Source organism: Bufo gargarizans, unplaced genomic scaffold (assembly GCF_014858855.1).
Source record: "Bufo gargarizans isolate SCDJY-AF-19 unplaced genomic scaffold, ASM1485885v1 original_scaffold_1028_pilon, whole genome shotgun sequence".
Taxonomy (NCBI): Eukaryota; Metazoa; Chordata; class Amphibia; order Anura; family Bufonidae; genus Bufo; species Bufo gargarizans.
Window position 1 is genome coordinate 1,180 of NW_025334206.1, and position 17,107 is coordinate 18,286.

The 17,107-nt window shown below is 55.5% G+C and overlaps 2 protein-coding genes across 3 annotated transcripts; one reads left to right on the plus strand and one right to left on the minus strand.

Moving 5' to 3' along the window:
- Positions 1 to 1,610: 1,610 nt before the first annotated feature.
- LOC122922898 (ER membrane protein complex subunit 3) lies at positions 1,611 to 13,710 on the plus strand (the record flags this gene model as incomplete). The annotated part of the gene is made up of 4 exons (XM_044273660.1): positions 1,611 to 1,702; positions 1,831 to 1,910; positions 7,354 to 7,436; positions 7,522 to 13,710. Coding segments are annotated over 4 exons (384 nt in total), but the record flags the coding sequence as incomplete, so codon positions are not given.
- On the minus strand, positions 8,161 to 12,735 carry LOC122922897. Of its 2 annotated transcripts, none has more exons than XM_044273659.1 (2): positions 11,314 to 12,735; positions 8,161 to 9,221 (listed from the first exon to the last, which is right to left on the minus strand). In XM_044273659.1, the coding sequence occupies exons 1-2, from the start codon at positions 12,733 to 12,735 to the stop codon at positions 9,198 to 9,200; spliced, it is 1,446 nt and encodes a 481-aa protein (XP_044129594.1). In that variant the 3' UTR covers positions 8,161 to 9,197. The 2 variants fall into 2 exon arrangements, with proteins under 2 accessions (XP_044129594.1, XP_044129593.1); XM_044273658.1 differs by having other exon boundaries at positions 8,161 to 10,837; positions 10,902 to 12,735.
- Positions 13,711 to 17,107: the final 3,397 nt, after the last annotated feature.

The following is a 17,107-nucleotide window of genomic DNA, read 5'->3' on the forward strand; positions in this document are numbered from 1 at the left end:
CACAAGAGTAAAAGCACCGGACGCTACAGGTGGCCCCTGGCGGCAAACATAACACACGCCGCTCTGCCGTCTAAAAGGGTGTGTTGTGCCGTCCAATGACATGGAAGCCACAGTTATATAGACACCAGTCACATCTGCAGATGACTAGTTCCATTACCCTTTGGGCAATAGAGGGACTTGGCCCAATCTTCTCCCGTTCATAGGACTGTATCCTGTGTGTAATAAGCATCATACCTGGGAGGAGGAGTAGTACCAGTCATCAGCTTCTCACCCTGCGTACCTGGATGGTATTGCACTACATTCTGAGCCTTTCTTGCATACTTTAGGAATAAGCCAGAACAAGACTTCTACCTTACATACATCAACCAGCTGGATGATGTCTGACAACCTTATTGTCCCAGTCATTACTGGTGGCCTGGTCAGTGCCAGCAGGCACACTCTTTGTCTGTGCACCCCGCTTGGCTTCAGGATCCTCTGGCATTGGCTAGCTGTGTCCAGGTGTCCTTGCCCTTGACAGAAGTGGCACTGACCAGCTGAGCGCACACTGTGCCTCAGCCCCAAGGTCCTCCAGACATCTAGGAGATATCCTAGATGTCTGAGGGACATATAGGAAGCTAATTACTCCGCTCGTTATGACGCACACGCCGTATCTGACCATAATTTGTGACTTTTTATGCTTCACACCACTTTTCCAAAGTGGCAAGAAAATGGGTGGGGCTTATCAGAAGTGGGCGGGGCTTCACACTGCCCACCACATTTACTATAACTTTAGCCAGAAAGTGGTGGAAGTCATGGCTGAAGTCCGCGCCATCCTGTAGTAGACTTCAGTTTCTGGGCCAGTTCTTGGAATCCTCGTAGATTGTAAGCTCTTGTGTCTCCTCCATCTCCTCGTAGATTGTAAGCTCTTGTGTCTCCTCCATCTCCTCATAGATTGTAAGCTCTTGTGTCTCCTCCATCTCCTCATAGATTGTAAGCTCTTGTGTCTCCTCCATCTCCTCATAGATTGTAAGCTCTTGTGTCTCCTCCATCTCCTTATAGATTGTAAGCTCTTGTGTCTCCATCTCCTCGTAGATTGTAAGCTCTTGTGTCTCCTTCATCTCCTCGTAGATTGTAAGCTCTTGTGTCTCCTTCATCTCCTCATAGATTGTAAGCTCTTGTGTCTCCTTCATCTCCTCATAGATTGTAAGCTCTTGTGTCTCCTCATAGATTGTAAGCTCTTGTGTCTCCTCCGTCTCCTCATAGATTGTAAGCTCTTGTGTCTCCCCATCTCCTCATAGATTGTAAGCTCTTGTGTCTCCCCATCTCCTCATAGATTGTAAGCTCTTGTGTCTCCCCATCTCCTCATAGATTGTAAGCTCTTGTGTCTCCTCCATCTCCTCATAGATTGTAAGCTCTTGTGTCTCCTCCGTCTCCTCATAGATTGTAAGCTCTTGTGATCAGGTCCTTGCTCCTCTCGTGTCTCCTCATAGATTGTAAGCTTCTGGGGAATGTTTGGCGCTGTGTGATTAGTTTTACAATGCTTGCTGATGATGACTTCAGAGCGGTCACCATCATGAGCTGTGATTGGATGATGGCTTGCTATCACTGTAGTGTGATTGGCTCGTTCTGTGTGTCTTTCAGCTAAAGTTCCCTTCCCCCTGACGCTTCGCTTCAAGCCCATGTTACAGCAGGGGATTGAGCTGCTCTCGTTGGACGCCTCCTGGTAAGAGACTTGGGAACAGTGCAGGGAATTCCGTAAATACGGACTGTTCCTCCCGCCAGGTGATGCAGTCTTGGCTGCCAGATTTCCTGCTGCGGATCCTTCTGCTCATCCCGCTCCTTTCTCTGCAGGGTCAGCTCAGCCTCCTGGTACTTTCTCAATGTGTTTGGCCTGAGGAGCATCTACTCTCTGATCCTGGGGCAGGACAATGGTAAGTAGCTTGTGTCCCCTCTTATCGGTCAGATTGTCTCGTCAAAATCCGGTCCCCATGGCAGCTCAGAATGGCCTGAAATAAACGGAGGCGTTACGTTATATTCAGGACCCTAGACCCCAATATTTAAAGCTTAAACTAGTCCTTTCTTGTCCGCGGACCCCTCTCCTGGCAGATGCAGCATGGCCGCTCCTCCGGTATCTTCCTGAGCTCATGTCTGCGGACCCCTCTCCTGGCAGATGCAGCATGGCCGCTCCTCCGGTATCTTCCTGAGCTCATGTCTGCGGACCCCTCACCTGGCAGATGCAGCATGGCCGCTCCTCCGGTATCTTCCTGAGCTCATGTCTGCGGACCCCTCACCTGGCAAGATGCAGCATGGCCGCTCCTCTGGTATCTTCCTGAGCTCATGTCTGCGGACCCCCCCCCTGGCAGATGCAGCATGGCCGCTCCTCCGGTATCTTCCTGAGCTCATGTTCTGCGGACCCCTCTCTGGCAGATGCAGCATGGCCGCTCCTCCGGTATCTTCCTGAGCTCATGTCTGCGGACCCCTCCCTGGCAGATGCAGCATGGCCGCTCCTCCAGGTATCTTCCTGAGCTCATGTCTGCGGACCCCTCCTGGGGGCAGATGCAGCATGGCCGCTCCTCCGGTATCTTCCTGAGCCATGTCTGCGGACCCCTCCCTGGCAGATGCAGCATGGCCGCTCCTCCGGTATCTTCCTGAGCTCATGTCTGCGGACCCCTCTCCTGGCAGATGCAGCATGGCCGCTCCTCCGGTATCTTCCTGAGCTCATGTCTGCGGACCCCTCCCCTGGCAGATGCAGCATGGCCGCTCCTCCGGTATCTTCCTGAGCTCATGTCTGCGGACCCCTCCCCTGGCAGATGCAGCATGGCCGCTCCTCCGGTATCTTCCTGAGCTCATGTCTGCGGACCCCTCCCTGGCAGATGCAGCATGGCCGCTCCTCCGGTATCTTCCTGAGCTCATGTCTGCGGACCCCTCCCTGGCAGATGCAGCATGGCCGCTCCTCCTGTATCTTCCTGAGCTCATGTCTGCGGACCCCTCTCCTGCAGATGCAGCATGGCCGCTCCTCCGGTATCTTCCTGAGCTCATGTCGCGGACCCCTCCCTGGCAGATGCAGCATGGCCGCTCCTCCTGTATCTTCCTGAGCTCATGTCTGCGGACCCCTCTCCTGGCAGATGCAGCATGGCCGCTCCTCCGGTATCTTCCTGAGCTCATGTCTGCGGACCCCTCACCTGGCAGATGCAGCATGGCCGCTCCTCCGGTATCTTCCTGAGCTCATGTCGCGGACCCCTCTCCTGGCAGATGCAGCATGGCGCTCCTCCGGTATCTTCCTGAGCTCATGTCCGCGGACCCCTCTCCTGGCAGATGCAGCATGGCCGCTCCTCCGGTATCTTCCTGAGCTCATGTCTGCGGACCCCTCTCCTGGCAGATGCAGCCATGGCCGCTCCTCCGATATCTTCCTGAGCTCATGTCTGCGGACCCCTCCCCTGGCAGATGCAGCATGGCCGCTCCTCCTGTATCTTCCTGAGCTCATGTCCGCGGACCCCTCTCCTGGCAGATGCAGCATGGCCGCTCCTCCGGTATCTTCCTGAGCTCATGTCTGCGGACCCCTCTCCTGGCAGATGCAGCATGGCCGCTCCTCCGGTATCTTCCTGAGCTCATGTCTGCGGACCCCTCTCCTGGCAGATGCAGCATGGCCGCTCCTCCTGTATCTTCCTGAGCTCATGTCTGCGGACCCCTCCCCTGGCAGATGCAGCATGGCTGCTCCTCCGGTATCTTCCTGAGCTCATGTCTGCGGACCCCTCCCCTGGCAGATGCAGCATGGCTGCTCCTCCGGTATCTTCCTGAGCTCATGTCCGCGGACCCCTCTCCTGGCAGATGCAGCATGGCCGCTCCTCCGGTATCTTCCTGAGCTCATGTCTGCGGACCCCTCCCCTGGCAGATGCAGCATGGCTGCTCCTCCTGTATCTTCCTGAGCTCATGTCCGCGGACCCCTCTCCTGGCAGATGCAGCATGGCCGCTCCTCCGGTATCTTCCTGAGCTCATGTCTGCGGACCCCTCCCCTGGCAGATGCAGCATGGCTGCTCCTCCTGTATCTTCCTGAGCTCATGTCCGCGGACCCCTCCCCTGGCAGATGCAGCATGGCCGCTCCTCCGGTATCTTCCTGAGCTCATGTCTGCTCTCCTGGCAGATGCAGCATGGCCGCTCCTCCGGTATCTTCCTGAGCTCATGTCTGCGGACCCCTCTCCTGGCAGATGCAGCATGGCTGCTCCTCCTGTATCTTCCTGAGCTCATGTCCGCGGACCCCTCTCCTGGCAGATGCAGCATGGCCGCTCCTCCGGTATCTTCCTGAGCTCATGTCTGCGGACCCCTCCCCTTGCAGATGCAGCATGGCCGCTCCTCCGGTATCTTCCTGAGCTCATGTCCGCGGACCCCTCTCCTGGCAGATGCAGCATGGCCGCTCCTCCGGTATCTTCCTGAGCTCATGTCTGCAGACCCCTCTCTCCTGGCTGATGCAGCATGGCTGCTCCTCCGGTATCTTCCTGAGCTCATGTCTGCGGACCCCCCCCCCTGGCAGATGCAGCATGGCCGCTCCTCCGGTATCTTCCTGAGCTCATGTCCGCGGACCCCTCTCCTGGCAGATGCAGCATGGCCGCTCCTCCGGTATCTTCCTGAGCTCATGTCTGCGGACCCCTCCCCTGGCAGATGCAGCATGGCCGCTCCTCCGGTATCTTCCTGAGCTCATGTCTGCGGACCCCCCCCCCCTGGCAGATGCAGCATGGCTGCTCCTCCTGTATCTTCCTGAGCTCATGTCTGCGGACCCCTCTCCTGGCAGATGCAGCATGGCCGCTCCTCCGGTATCTTCCTGAGCTCATGTCTGCGGACCCCCCCCCTGGCAGATGCAGCATGGCCGCTCCTCCGGTATCTTCCTGAGCTCATGTCCGCGGACCCCTCTCCTGGCAGATGCAGCATGGCCGCTCCTCCGGTATCTTCCTGATCTCATGTCTGCGGACCCCCCCCTGGCAGATGCAGCATGGCCGCTCCTCCGGTATCTTCCTGAGCTCATGTCCGCGGACCCCTCCCCTGGCAGATGCAGCATGGCCGCTCCTCCGGTATCTTCCTGAGCTCATGTCTGCGGACCCCCCCCTGGCTGATGCAGCATGGCCGCTCCTCCGGTATCTTCCTGAGCTCATGTCCGCGGACCCCTCCCCTGGCAGATGCAGCATGGCCGCTCCTCCGATATCTTCCTGAGCTCATGTCCGCGGACCCCTCTCCTGGCAGATGCAGCATGGCCGCTCCTCCGGTATCTTCCTGAGCTCATGTCTGCGGACCCCTCTCCTGGCAGATGCAGCATGGCCGCTCCTCCGGTATCTTCCTGAGCTCATGTCTGCGGACCCCCCCCTGGCAGATGCAGCATGGCCGCTCCTCCGGTATCTTCCTGAGCTCATGTCTGCGGACCCCCCCCTGGCAGATGCAGCATGGCCGCTCCTCCGGTATCTTCCTGAGCTCATGTCTGCGGACCCCTCCCCTGGCAGATGCAGCATGGCCGCTCCTCCGGTATCTTCCTGAGCTCATGTCTGCGGACCCCCCCCCTGGCAGATGCAGCATGGCCGCTCCTCCGGTATTTTCCTGAGCTCATGTCTGCGGACCCCCCCCCGGCAGATGCAGCATGGCCGCTCCTCCGGTATCTTCCTGTGCTCATGTCTGCGGACCCCCCCCCTGGCAGATGCAGCATGGCCGCTCCTCTGGTATCTTCCTGAGCTCATGTCTGCGGACCCCTCTCCTGGCAGATGCAGCATGGCCGCTCCTCCGGTATCTTCCTGAGCTCATGTCTGCGGACCCCTCCCCTGGCAGATGCAGCATGGCCGCTCCTCCGGTATCTTCCTGAGCTCATGTCTGCGGACCCCTCTCCTGGCAGATGCAGCATGGCCGCTCCTCCGGTATCTTCCTGAGCTCATGTCTGCGGACCCCTCCCCTGGCAGATGCAGCATGGCCGCTCCTCCGGTATCTTCCTGAGCTCATGTCTGCGGACCCCTCCCCTGGCAGATGCAGCATGGCCGCTCCTCCGGTATCTTCCTGAGCTCATGTCTGCGGACCCCTCTCCTGGCAGATGCAGCATGGCCGCTCCTCCGGTATCTTCCTGAGCTCATGTCTGCGGACCCCCCCCCCCCTGGCAGATGCAGCATGGCCGCTCCTCCGGTATCTTCCTGAGCTCATGTCCGCGGACCCCTCCCCTGGCAGATGCAGCATGATCTCTTGTCCGCGGACCCCTCTCCTGGCAGATGCAGCATGGCCGCTCCTCCAGTATCTTCCTGAGCTCATGTCCGCGGACCCCTCCCCTGGCAGATGCAGCATGATCTCTTGTCCGCGGACCCCTCTCCTGGCAGATGCAGCATGGCCGCTCCTCCAGTATCTTCCTGAGCTCATGTCCGCGGACCCCTCCCCTGGCAGATGCAGCATGATCTCTTGTCCGCGGACCCCTCTCCTGGCAGATGCAGCATGGCCGCTCCTCCGGTATCTTCCTGAGCTCATGTCTGCGGACCCCTCCCCTGGCAGATGCAGCATGGCCGCTCCTCCGGTATCTTCCTGAGCTCATGTCTGCGGACCCCTCTCCTGGCAGATGCAGCATGGCCGCTCCTCCGGTATCTTCCTGAGCTCATGTCTGCGGACCCCTCCCCTGGCAGATGCAGCATGGCCGCTCCTCCGGTATCTTCCTGAGCTCATGTCTGCGGACCCCCCCCTGGCAGATGCAGCATGGCCGCTCCTCCTGTATCTTCCTGAGCTCATGTCTGCGGACCCCTCTCCTGGCAGATGCAGCATGGCCGCTCCTCCGGTATCTTCCTGAGCTCATGTCTGCGGACCCCCCCCCCCCCCCCCCTGGCAGATGCAGCATGGCCGCTCCTCCGGTATCTTCCTGAGCTCATGTCTGCGGACCCCCCCTGGCAGATGCAGCATGGCCGCTCCTCCGGTATCTTCCTGAGCTCATGTCTGCGGACCCCCCCCCCTGGCAGATACAGCATGGCCGCTCCTCCAGTATCTTCCTGAGCTCATGTCTGCTCTCCTGGCAGATGCAGCATGGCCGCTCCTCCGGTATCTTCCTGAGCTCATGTCTGCGGACCCCCCCCCCCCCCCTGGCAGATGCAGCATGGCCGCTCCTCCGGTATCTTCCTGAGCTCATGTCTGCGGACCCCTCCCCTGGCAGATGCAGCATGGCTGCTCCTCCGGTATCTTCCTGAGCTCATGTCTGCGGACCCCTCTCCTGGCAGATGCAGCATGGCCGCTCCTCCGGTATCTTCCTGAGCTCATGTCTGCGGACCCCCCCATCCCCGGTCTGGTCGACACGTGGGGAACAGCCGATGCAGTATGACTAGAGGCAGCACATGTCCAGGACTGGTTTAGTCACCAGTGTCTTTCTTTTCCCAGCTGCAGACCAGTCACGCGTCATGCAGGAGCAGATGACCGGCGCGGCGATGGCGATGCCCGCAGACCCCAACAAGGCATTTAAGGTAAGTGGTGCCATTGTGTGCCGTGGGCCTCACAATGATGCAGCGGAGAGAGGACACTCATTGTTTTCTATGCGTTCTCTCTCAGACGGAGTGGGAAGCGCTGGAGCTCACCGACCACCAGTGGGCACTGGACGACCTGGAGGAAGAGCTCCTGGGGACAGACCTGAACTTTGAGGGAATGTTTAAGAGAGAGCTGCAGACCGCCATGTTCTGACGACAGGACAGAGGAGGATGATGGTGGTGGTGGTGGTGTCCTCATTGGTGCACGGCCTCTCTGGTTACACACAGGACCCTGTAGGTCGGCCATTCCTCACCTCACTACTGTTTACAATGTGGGCCCGATTAACCCTTCGTCTGCTGTGTAACCCTTCACTGTAGTGTCACCCTTCCGAGTAGGTCATACATTTGGACCCAGGAGTGTTTGGACTGAGACAGAACGTTCAGAATGCCACCACCGAAGACATCAAGATATGACTGAAGCGGGGACTTTCATTTGTGCGTTAACCCTTTAGGAATTCCAGCCATTTTACATATTGTCCCTGCACAGGATAAGATTAATGATTCCAAGATGCAGGAAGCTTGTAGTCAGCGGACAGTGAGGACATCTCAGATGCCTCCTTCATTTGCTGCTTGTGTAAGTCTGGAGGGAGCAGAACGGTCTGCCAGCAGCTTTCTACTGCCCGATCTGGACACATACATGCTTGGCTGAGCGTGCGTGTGTGTGGATCTGCCAGCAGCTTTCTACTGCCCGATCTGCACACATACATGCTTGGCTGAGCGTGCGTGTGTGTGGATCTGCCAGCAGCTTTCTACTGCCCGATCTGGACACATACATGCTTGGCTGAGCGTGCGTGTGTGTGGATCTGCCAGCAGCTTTCTTCTGCCCGATCTGGACACATACATGCTTGGCTGAGCGTGCGTGTGTGTGGATCTGGTAGCAGCTTTCTTCTGCCCGATCTGCACACATACATGCTTGGCTGAGCGTGCATGTGTGTGGATCTGCCAGCAGCTTTCTACTGCCCGATCTGGACACCTACATGCTTGGCTGAGCGTGCATGTGTGTGGATCTGCCAGCAGCTTTCTACTGCCCGATCTGGACACCTATATGCTTGGCTGAGCGTGCGTGTGTGTGGATCTGCCAGCAGCTTTCTACTGCCCGATCTGGACACATACATGCTTGGCTGAGCGTGCATGTGTGTGGATCTAGTAGCAGCTTTCTACTGCCCGATCTGCACACATACATGCTTGGCTGAGCGTGCGTGTGTGTGGATCTGGTAGCAGCTTTCTACTGCCCGATCTGGACACCTATATGCTTGGCTGAGCGTGCGTGTGTGTGGATCTGCCAGCAGCTTTCTACTGCCCGATCTGGACACATACATGCTTGGCTGAGCGTGCGTGTGTGTGGATCTGGTAGCAGCATTCTACTGCCCGAACTGGACACATACATGCTTGGCTGAGCGTGCATGTGTGTGGATCTGCCAGCAGCTTTCTACTGCCCGATCTGGACACCTATATGCTTGGCTGAGCGTGCGTGTGTGTGGATCTGCCAGCAGCTTTCTACTGCCCGATCTGGACACATACATGCTTGGCTGAGCGTGCATGTGTGTGGATCTAGTAGCAGCTTTCTACTGCCTGATCTGGACACATACATGCTTGGCTGAGCGTGCGTGTGTGTGGATCTGCCAGCAGCTTTCTACTGCCCGATCTGGACACATACATGCTTGGCTGAGCGTGCGTGTGTGTGGATCTGGTAGCAGCTTTCTACTGCCCGATCTGGACACATACATGCTTGGCTGAGCGTGTGTGTGGATCTGGTAGCAGCTTTCTACTGCCCGATCTGGACACCTATATGCTTGGCTGAGCGTGCGTGTGTGTGGATCTGCCAGCAGCTTTCTACTGCCCGATCTGGACACATACATGCTTGGCTGAGCGTGCGTGTGTGTGGATCTGCCAGCAGCTTTCTACTGCCCGATCTGGACACATACATGCTTGGCTGAGCGTGCATGTGTGTGGATCTAGTAGCAGCTTTCTACTGCCTGATCTGGACACATACATGCTTGGCTGAGCGTGCGTGTGTGTGGATCTGCCAGCAGCTTTCTACTGCCCGATCTGGACACATACATGCTTGGCTGAGCGTGCGTGTGTGTGGATCTGGTAGCAGCTTTCTTCTGCCTGATCTGGACACATACATGCTTGGCTGAGCGTGCGTGTGTGTGGATCTAGTAGCAGCTTTCTTCTGCCCGATCTGGACACCTATATGCTTGGCTGAGCGTGCATGTGTGTGGATCTAGTAGCAGCTTTCTTCTGCCCGATCTGGACACATACATGCTTGGCTGAGCGTGCGTGTGTGTGGATCTGGTAGCAGCTTTCTTCTGCCCGATCTGGACACCTATATGCTTGGCTGAGCGTGCGTGTGTGTGGATCTGCCAGCAGCTTTCTTCTGCCCGATCTGGACACCTATATGCTTGGCTGAGCGTGCGTGTGTGTGGATCTGCCAGCAGCTTTCTACTGCCCGATCTGGACACCTATATGCTTGGCTGAGCGTGCGTGTGTGTGGATCTGCCAGCAGCTTTCTTCTGCCCGATCTGGACACCTATATGCTTGGCTGAGCGTGCGTGTGTGTGGATCTGCCAGCAGCTTTCTACTGCCCGATCTGGACACATACATGCTTGGCTGAGCGTGCATGTGTGTGGATCTGGTAGCAGCTTTCTACTGCCTGATCTGGACACCTATATGCTTGGCTGAGCGTGCGTGTGTGTGGATCTGGTAGCAGCTTTCTACTGCCTGATCTGGACACATACATGCTTGGCTGAGCGTGCGTGTGTGTGGATCTGGTAGCAGCATTCTACTGCCCGATCTGGACACATACATGCTTGGCTGAGCGTGCGTGTGTGTGGATCTGGTAGCAGCTTTATTCTGCCCGATCTGGACACATACATGCTTGGCTGAGCGTGCATGTGTGTGGATCTGGTAGCAGCTTTCTTCTGCCTGATCTGGACACCTATATGCTTGGCTGAGCGTGCGTGTGTGTGGATCTGCCAGCAGCTTTCTTCTGCCCGATCTGGACACATACATGCTTGGCTGAGCGTGCGTGTGTGTGGATCTGGCAGCAGCTTTCTACTGCCTGATCTGGACACATACATGCTTGGCTGAGCGTGCATGTGTGTGGATCTGGTAGCAGCTTTCTACTGCCTGATCTGGACACATACATGCTTGGCTGAGCGTGCATGTGTGTGGATCTGCCAGCAGCTTTCTACTGCCCGATCTGGACACCTATATGCTTGGCTGAGCGTGCGTGTGTGTGGATCTAGTAGCAGCTTTCTTCTGCCCGATCTGGACACATACATGCTTGGCTGAGCGTGCGTGTGTGTGGATCTGCCAGCAGCTTTCTACTGCCCGATCTGGACACATACATGCTTGGCTGAGCGTGCGTGTGGATCTGGCAGCAGCTTTCTACTGCCCGATCTGGACACATACATGCTTGGCTGAGCGTGCGTGTGTGTGGATCTGCCAGCAGCTTTCTACTGCCCGATCTGGACACATACATGCTTGGCTGAGCGTGCGTGTGTGTGGATCTGGTAGCAGCTTTCTTCTGCCCGATCTGGACACCTATATGCTTGGCTGAGCGTGCGTATGTGTGGATCTGGTAGCGGCTTTCTACTGCCCGATCTGGACACATACATGCTTGGCTGAGCGTGCGTGTGTGTGGATCTGGCAGCGGCTTTCTTCTGCCCGATCTGGACACATACATGCTTGGCTGAGCGTGCGTGTGGATCTGGCAGCAGCTTTCTACTGCCCGATCTGGACACATACATGCTTGGCTGAGCGTGCGTGTGGATCTGGTAGCAGCTTTCTTCTGCCCGATCTGCACACATACATGCTTGGCTGAGCGTGCGTGTGTGTGGATCTGCCAGCAGCTTTCTTCTGCCCGATCTGGACACATACATGCTTGGCTGAGCGTGCGTGTGTGTGGATCTAGTAGCAGCTTTCTAGTGCCCGATCTGGATACATACATGCTTGGCTGAGCGTGCGTGTGTGTGGATCTGGTAGCAGCTTTCTTCTGCCCGATCTGCACACATACATGCTTGGCTGAGCGTGCGTGTGGATCTGGCAGCAGCTTTCTTCTGCCCGATCTGGACACATACATGCTTGGCTGAGCGTGCGTGTGGATCTGGCAGCAGCTTTCTTCTGCCCGATCTGCACACATACATGCTTGGCTGAGCGTGCGTGTGTGTGGATCTGGTAGCAGCTTTCTTCTGCCCGATCTGGACACATACATGCTTGGCTGAGCGTGCGTGTGTGTGGATCTGGTAGCAGCTTTCTTCTGCCCGATCTGGACACATACATGCTTGGCTGAGCGTGCGTGTGTGTGGATCTGGTAGCAGCTTTCTTCTGCCCGATCTGGACACATACATGCTTGGCTGAGCGTGCGTGTGTGTGGATCTGGCAGCAGCTTTATTCTGCCCGATCTGCACACATACATGCTTGGCTGAGCGTGCGTGTGTGTGGATCTGGTAGCAGCTTTCTTCTGCCCGATCTGGACACATACATGCTTGGCTGAGCGTGCGTGTGTGTGGATCTGGTAGCAGCTTTCTTCTGCCCGATCTGGACACATACATGCTTGGCTGAGCGTGCGTGTGTGTGGATCTGGCAGCAGCTTTATTCTGCCCGATCTGCACACATACATGCTTGGCTGAGCGTGCGTGTGTGTGGATCTGGCAGCAGCTTTATTCTGCCCGATCTGCACACATACATGCTTGGCTGAGCGTGCGTGTGTGTGGATCTGGTAGCAGCTTTCTTCTGCCCGATCTGGACACATACATGCTTGGCTGAGCGTGCGTGTGTGTGGATCTGGCAGCAGCTTTATTCTGCCCGATCTGGACACATACATGCTTGGCTGAGCGTGCGTGTGTGTGGATCTGGCAGCAGCTTTATTCTGCCCGATCTGCACACATACATGCTTGGCTGAGCGTGCGTGTGTGTGGATCTGGTAGCAGCTTTCTTCTGCCCGATCTGGACACATACATGCTTGGCTGAGCGTGCGTGTGTGTGGATCTGGTAGCAGCTTTCTTCTGCCCGATCTGGACACATACATGCTTGGCTGAGCGTGCGTGTGTGTGGATCTGGCAGCAGCTTTATTCTGCCCGATCTGCACACATACATGCTTGGCTGAGCGTGCGTGTGTGTGGATCTGGTAGCAGCTTTCTTCTGCCTGATCTGCACACATACATGCTTGGCTGAGCGTGCGTGTGTGTGGATCTAGTAGCAGCTTTCTTCTGCCTGATCTGGACACATACATGCTTGGCTGAGCGTGCGTGTGTGTGGATCTGGTAGCAGCTTTCTACTGCCCGATCTGGACACATACATGCTTGGCTGAGCGTGCGTGTGTGTGGATCTGGTAGCAGCTTTCTTCTGCCCGATCTGGATACATACATGCTTGGCTGAGCGTGCGTGTGTGTGGATCTGGCAGCAGCTTTATTCTGCCCGATCTGGACACATACATGCTTGGCTGAGCGTGCGTGTGTGTGGATCTGGTAGCAGCTTTCTTCTGCCCGATCTGGACACATACATGCTTGGCTGAGCGTGCATGTTTATTGGGGATATGAGAGTGTGCAGGTTGGCAGACCCTATTGATAGTTTGTATCTACAGAGAAAGCTCTGAATTTACATGGGCAAAGGCTTTGGATTGTAGTTGGTGACATCCCGACCTCTCCGTGGCTTGGGGAGATGATTCCAAGGACAGAAGCCTGCAGTCCGCTCCTCTGTGACCTCTAGTATTGCGGAGCCTCCTTATCTTGTACCCGATTTGGCTTCAAAAGTTTCTGTGGTCTCTTGGGAGGTTTACACTTTCCAGTTGACTTGCATTGACTTGTCTGTGGCCTGCTTATTGAGAGCTCTGGACCCGTCATCTGCTTGTCATGGGGTAAGTGGATGATGTGAAAAATTGCAGGAAATCCTAAACGGTTGTTGTGAGATCTTCTTTAGAAGCCCTTGAATTGAAGCTGAAAGTCTCCACTGATCGCATCCAGGGCCTCGCATCCTGCGTCCCTGTCCACATCCCCAGCCTTGGCTGGGGCCACGTCCATTGCTGGTTTGTAACTCTGCCTCTGGCTGCTGACCGTGCTTTTAGTCCCATGTACCCGGGTGGTGGCGCGGACGTCCGGTCAACGTGTCGCCCTCTGTAGTCTCTTGCTGGTGCTCGTCGTCCGATGTTTATCTCGTTTTTGTTACATTATTTATTTCTTTAACCTTATTAAATGTTTTATAATTAGCAGCCTTCGCCTCGTCATGTGATCTAATTAGCTGCCTCATCATGTTATATAATTAGTGGCCTCCGCCTCGTCATGTGATATAATTAGCGGCCTCCGCCTCATCATGTTATATATTAGCGGCCTCATCATGTTATATAATTAGCAGCCGTCTGTAACGGGGTTCCGGAGGTGCACTCGGTCTCCCATTAGCTGCAGACCTGCTGCTTAGCTTTGGGAGCGAGGATCTGTGCTTGACCTCGTTCCCAGGGCGGCTTTGCTAGCTGGGAGGTTCCCTGCTGATCACTCGGTGCTTGACTGGTTGGTCTGTCGGTCATGTGACACTGGCCACGTCACATGACCCTCACTCCCCACTATAAATACAGGCAGCCTGCTCCTTGGGTACTTTGCTGCTCTCCTGGTATTCTGACCCTGGCCTCCTCCTGACGATCCTCTGCTTACTCCTTTGGTACTTCACGACTCTCCTAGTATTTATGACCCCGGCTTCTCCTGACTATTCTCTGCTTGCTCCATTTGTACTTTGTCGCTTTCCTGGTATTGACTCGGTCCGTTCACGTTCTGTTGTTTGTCTGTCTGTCATCCTTGCACTTATTTCAAGCTAGGGATTGCCGTCCAGTTGTCCCCTGTCATTAGGACTCGCGAGGCAAGTAGGCAGGGGTAAGGGTGGAGCGCAGTGGTCACTTCCCTCCCCCCTGTATGTGTGTGTACGCGACCGTTACACTTCGCTTCGTCATGTGATATAATTAGCGGCCTCCGCCTCGTCATGTGATATAATTAGGGGCCTCCGCCTCGTCATGTGATATAATTAGGGGCTTGGAGTCTGATTTCAGGTCGCAAAGGTTGATTGAGCCTTTTCAGAGACAAATGAGCTGTAGATGAATAAACCTCGATCCTCCTCCGCAAAGTAGTAGGCCTCAGCACTCTGGCCAGTGATTGAATGAGGTGGAGTAGTAGGAACAGTCTGCGGGGTGCGGTGGTGGATCAGGGAACAGTCTGCGGGGTGCGGTGGTGGATCAGGAAACAGTCTGCGGGGTGCGGTGGTGGATCAGGAAACAGTCTGCGGGGTGCGGTGGTGGATCAGGAAACAGTCTGCGGGGTGCGGTGGTGGATCAGGAAACAGTCTGCGGGGTGCGGTGGTGGATCAGGAAACAGTCTGCGGGGTGCGGTGGTGGATCAGGAAACAGTCTGCGGGGTGCGGTGGTGGATCAGGAAACAGTCTGCGGGGTGCGGTGGTGGATCAGGAAACAGTCTGCGGGGTGCGGTGGTGGATCAGGAAACAGTCTGCGGGGTGCGGTGGTGGATCAGGAAACAGTCTGCGGGGTGCGGTGGTGGATCAGGTAACAGTCTGCCGGGGTGCGGCGGTGGATCAGGTAACAGTCTGCCGAGGATCGGCGGTGGATCAGGTAACAGTCTGCCGGGGATCGGCGGTGGATCAGGTAACAGTCTGCCGGGGATCGGCGGTGGATCAGGTAACAGTCTGCCGGGGATCGGCGGTGGATCAGGTAACAGTCTGCCGGGGATCGGCGGTGGATCAGGTAACAGTCTGCCGGGGTGCGGCGGTGGATCAGGGAACAGTCTGCCGGGGTGCGGCGGTGGATCAGGGAACAGTCTGCCGGGGTGCGGCGGTGGATCAGGGAACAGTCTGCCGGGGTGCGGCGGTGGATCAGGGAACAGTCTGCCGGGGAGCTGGACCACAGAACAGTCAGAGCCCCGTATTTGGGGGAAGCGATGAGGAAGCCGTAGAGGATGTAAACGCTGAGGTATTTATTACTTTTCTGTATATTCTGCTTGTGTTTTATTTTAGCCATCATTTGAACAGAAGTGAAATTGTGGCGTTGCCATGACAACCCACCCAGGCACCTGGGGGACCTTCTATTGTGGGTGCAGGGACGCAGCTTGTTCCTCATTCAGCTGCAGCGCTCACTATCACTATCACTCCTAGCATCCTCTTTGTGGTCAAAACACTTTTCTCACTTCCTTAAGGAGCAGAAATAAACCTGTCCTGAAAAACTCCAGCTCCGAGTGCAGCTCTGAAGTACGACACAGAATGATCATTTAGGTCAGATACGGCGCTGCTCGAAAGTTTGTGAACCCTTCAGAATTTTTTGGATTTCTGCATAAATTTGACTAAAAACTCCATCAGGTTTTTAAGTCCTAAAAGTAGAAAAAGAACTGATTAAAATAAATGCGTCACAAATATCAGACCTGGAGGAAAATGCTGTGAGTTGTAAAAGTATGTGAACCCCTGCTTCCAGTACCCCTTGGTTCTGGTAGCTGTTGAGGAGCCCGCACATCGGCTGGAGGGATTTGGGCCCAGACAGAACCGCTTCAGCTCTGCTATGTTGGTGGCTTCCTCCATGATCTTCAGCTCCTTACAGGATTAGGTTCCGAACTGTGACCCAGACGTTCCAGAACTTTCCCTCCCTTATGACGCACGTTCTCCTGAGATTCAGCTCATGGGCTTTGCTGGTATCATGCAGGATATATACGAGCAGTTCTGGCCCAGTCCTCCCGGCTCCGTGTGCCCCGGGGGTCTCTATGCCAGATGCAGGGCTCTCCTTTCTCCAGACAGAACGCTTTGACACCAGAAAGTTCTATTTCCGTCTCATCCGTCCACAGAACATTGTCCAGGTTCTTTACCATCCGCAGACGAGGAGGCCGTGACGCCTGGAGAAGTCAGACGCTGTAGCGGAGTGCAATATTAGAATCCACGATCTCCGCTGGTATAACCGGTAAGTCCACGGTCAGCGCTGAACAGTACGGCAATATTCCCAATCCTCCCAATAACCGGACGACACACAGTCTGGGAGTCAACTACCCGCTTTATTCACAAGCTTGTATATTTATACAGTTCCCCAGCCATTGTACACAAACTGCCCTCTGTCTGTGACACAATACACAGAACCAATGAGCCTTGTCTGAGACGTAATTAACCAACACAATAAGCATTGTCTGAGACGCAATGAACCAACACAATGAGCATTGTCTGAGACGTAATTACCCAACACAATAAGCATTGTCTGAGACGTAACTAACCAACACAATAAGCATTGTCTGAGACGCAATGAACCAACACAATAAGCATTGTCTGAGACGTAATTACCCAACACAATAAGCATTGTCTGAGACGTAATTACCCAACACAATAAGCATTGTCTGAGACGTAATTACCCAACACAATAAGCATTGTCTGAGACGTAATTACCCAACACAATAAGCATTGTCTGAGACGTAATTACCCAACACAATAAGCATTGTCTGAGACGCAATGAACCAACACAATAAGCATTGTCTGAGACGTAATTACCCAACACAATAAGCATTGTCTGAGACGTAACTAACCAACACAATAAGCATTGTCTGAGACGCAATGAACCAACACAATAAGCATTGTCTGAGACG

What these genes read in the sequence shown, in the direction of transcription:
- LOC122922897 (XM_044273658.1), bottom strand. Translation starts at nt 12,735, where the DNA reads ATGTATGTGTCCAGATCAGGCAGAAGAAAGCTGCTACTAGATCCACAC. An exon ending in CCAAGCATGTATGTGTCCAG is followed by an intron (nt 10,838 to 10,901) that starts ATCGGGCAGTAG and finishes GTATGTGTCCAG; the next exon opens with ATCGGGCAGTAGAAAGCTGC.